General features: G+C 41.2%; 1 protein-coding gene across 1 annotated transcript; it reads left to right on the top strand.

The window, feature by feature from the left end:
- The first annotated feature begins 322 nt into the window (after nucleotides 1–322).
- LOC130865582 (mas-related G-protein coupled receptor member X2-like) lies at nucleotides 323–946 on the top strand. Its single transcript, XM_057756676.1, has 3 exons — nucleotides 323–469; nucleotides 731–762; nucleotides 799–946. Exons 1-3 carry the CDS (start codon nucleotides 323–325, stop codon nucleotides 944–946), a joined length of 327 nt encoding a protein of 108 aa, XP_057612659.1.
- The last annotated feature ends 250 nt before the right edge of the window (nucleotides 947–1,196 follow it).

Below are 1,196 nucleotides of genomic sequence, written 5' to 3'. Positions count from 1 at the left end.
GTTATAGATAGCCCCAAAAATGAAAACCGGATTTAAATTAAGGCTTTAAAAATATTGGATTTGATAAATTAATTAGTCTCTACAATCCTATTTCTACTCCTCATGAATCAACTCATTCATTACCACAGAGTAATATAGTCCTGGGGTATCAGAGAGTACACAGCATGTGCTCATGTTTTTTTAAAATTTTTGTTCCAGGAGCACTACTGGGGATTTCCTAAGCAAGGATTCCAACATCTCAACCAGAGAGACTACCATCACAGCACCAAATGGAAGCATCTACACTGATTCTTCATATTGTGAAATCATGCTCCAAGCCACAATGTATCTTTCCCTCTTTGTCTTGGTTGGAATTGCAGGATATGCCATAGTGTTGTGGCTTCTGGGCTTGCACATGCACAGAAATGCCTTCTCTGTCTACATCCTCAACCTGGCTGTGGCTGAATTTCTCTTCTTAAGCTTTCTTTCAGTTTGTCTATTTCCTTCACCTTTTCCTTTACATGTTCTACTCCATTTTCAATATTTGCTTATCTTTTTGGCCTCAGCATTCTCACTGCCATTAGTGTTGAGCACTGCCTGTCTGTTTTGTGACCCATCTGTTATCACTGCCAATGCCCCAAGGCTCATATCAGCTGCCACATGTGCCTTGCTTTGAGCTATGTCACCGCTCTTGAGTCTCCTGCATGAGGAGGCATATGACTTTCTGTTTAATAATTTTGACTCTTTTCAGTGTCAGACATTAAATTACATCACGGCTTCCTTGTAAATTGTTTTATTTGTTGTTCTCTGTGCATTGAGCCTCACCCTGCTGGTGCAGATCTTTTGTGGCTCACAGTGGATCCCCGTGACCAGGCTGTGTGTGATCATTGTACTCACAGTGCTGCTCTTCCTGATCTTTGATCTCCAATTTGGGATCATATTTTTCCTCTACCAATGGTTTGGGTGAAGCCGCAAAAACAATTTCTCACCAGTTAAGAATTATGAATAATAAGAGGGGTTATTTATTTAAGGGGAAAAACTTACAGATCACTATCCCAAACAATAGTCCTCTTGTTGCAAACAGGAAACAGAGTGTAGTCAACCAGAATGGGAGCCAAAAGCGAGGAGAGTGCCCAGTTCCCACTGCTTTTTAAAAGTATAAGAGACCATGCCCCAGTGGGCTGGTATCTTAAAGGCTATTGGCTGAAGGAGTGGAA

Source organism: Chionomys nivalis, chromosome 23, assembly GCF_950005125.1.
Source record: "Chionomys nivalis chromosome 23, mChiNiv1.1, whole genome shotgun sequence".
Classification (NCBI taxonomy): Eukaryota; Metazoa; Chordata; class Mammalia; order Rodentia; family Cricetidae; genus Chionomys; species Chionomys nivalis.
Note: the sequence above shows the minus strand (reverse complement) of the source record. Positions and strands in the feature narration are given on the sequence as shown.

What these genes read in the sequence shown, in the direction of transcription:
- LOC130865582 (XM_057756676.1), top strand. Translation starts at nt 323, where the DNA reads ATGTATCTTTCCCTCTTTGTCTTGGTTGGAATTGCAGGATATGCCATA. An exon ending in TCTTCTTAAGCTTTCTTTCA is followed by an intron (nt 470 to 730) that starts GTTTGTCTATTT and finishes GACTCTTTTCAG; the next exon opens with TGTCAGACATTAAATTACAT. An exon ending in AATTACATCACGGCTTCCTT is followed by an intron (nt 763 to 798) that starts GTAAATTGTTTT and finishes CTGTGCATTGAG; the next exon opens with CCTCACCCTGCTGGTGCAGA.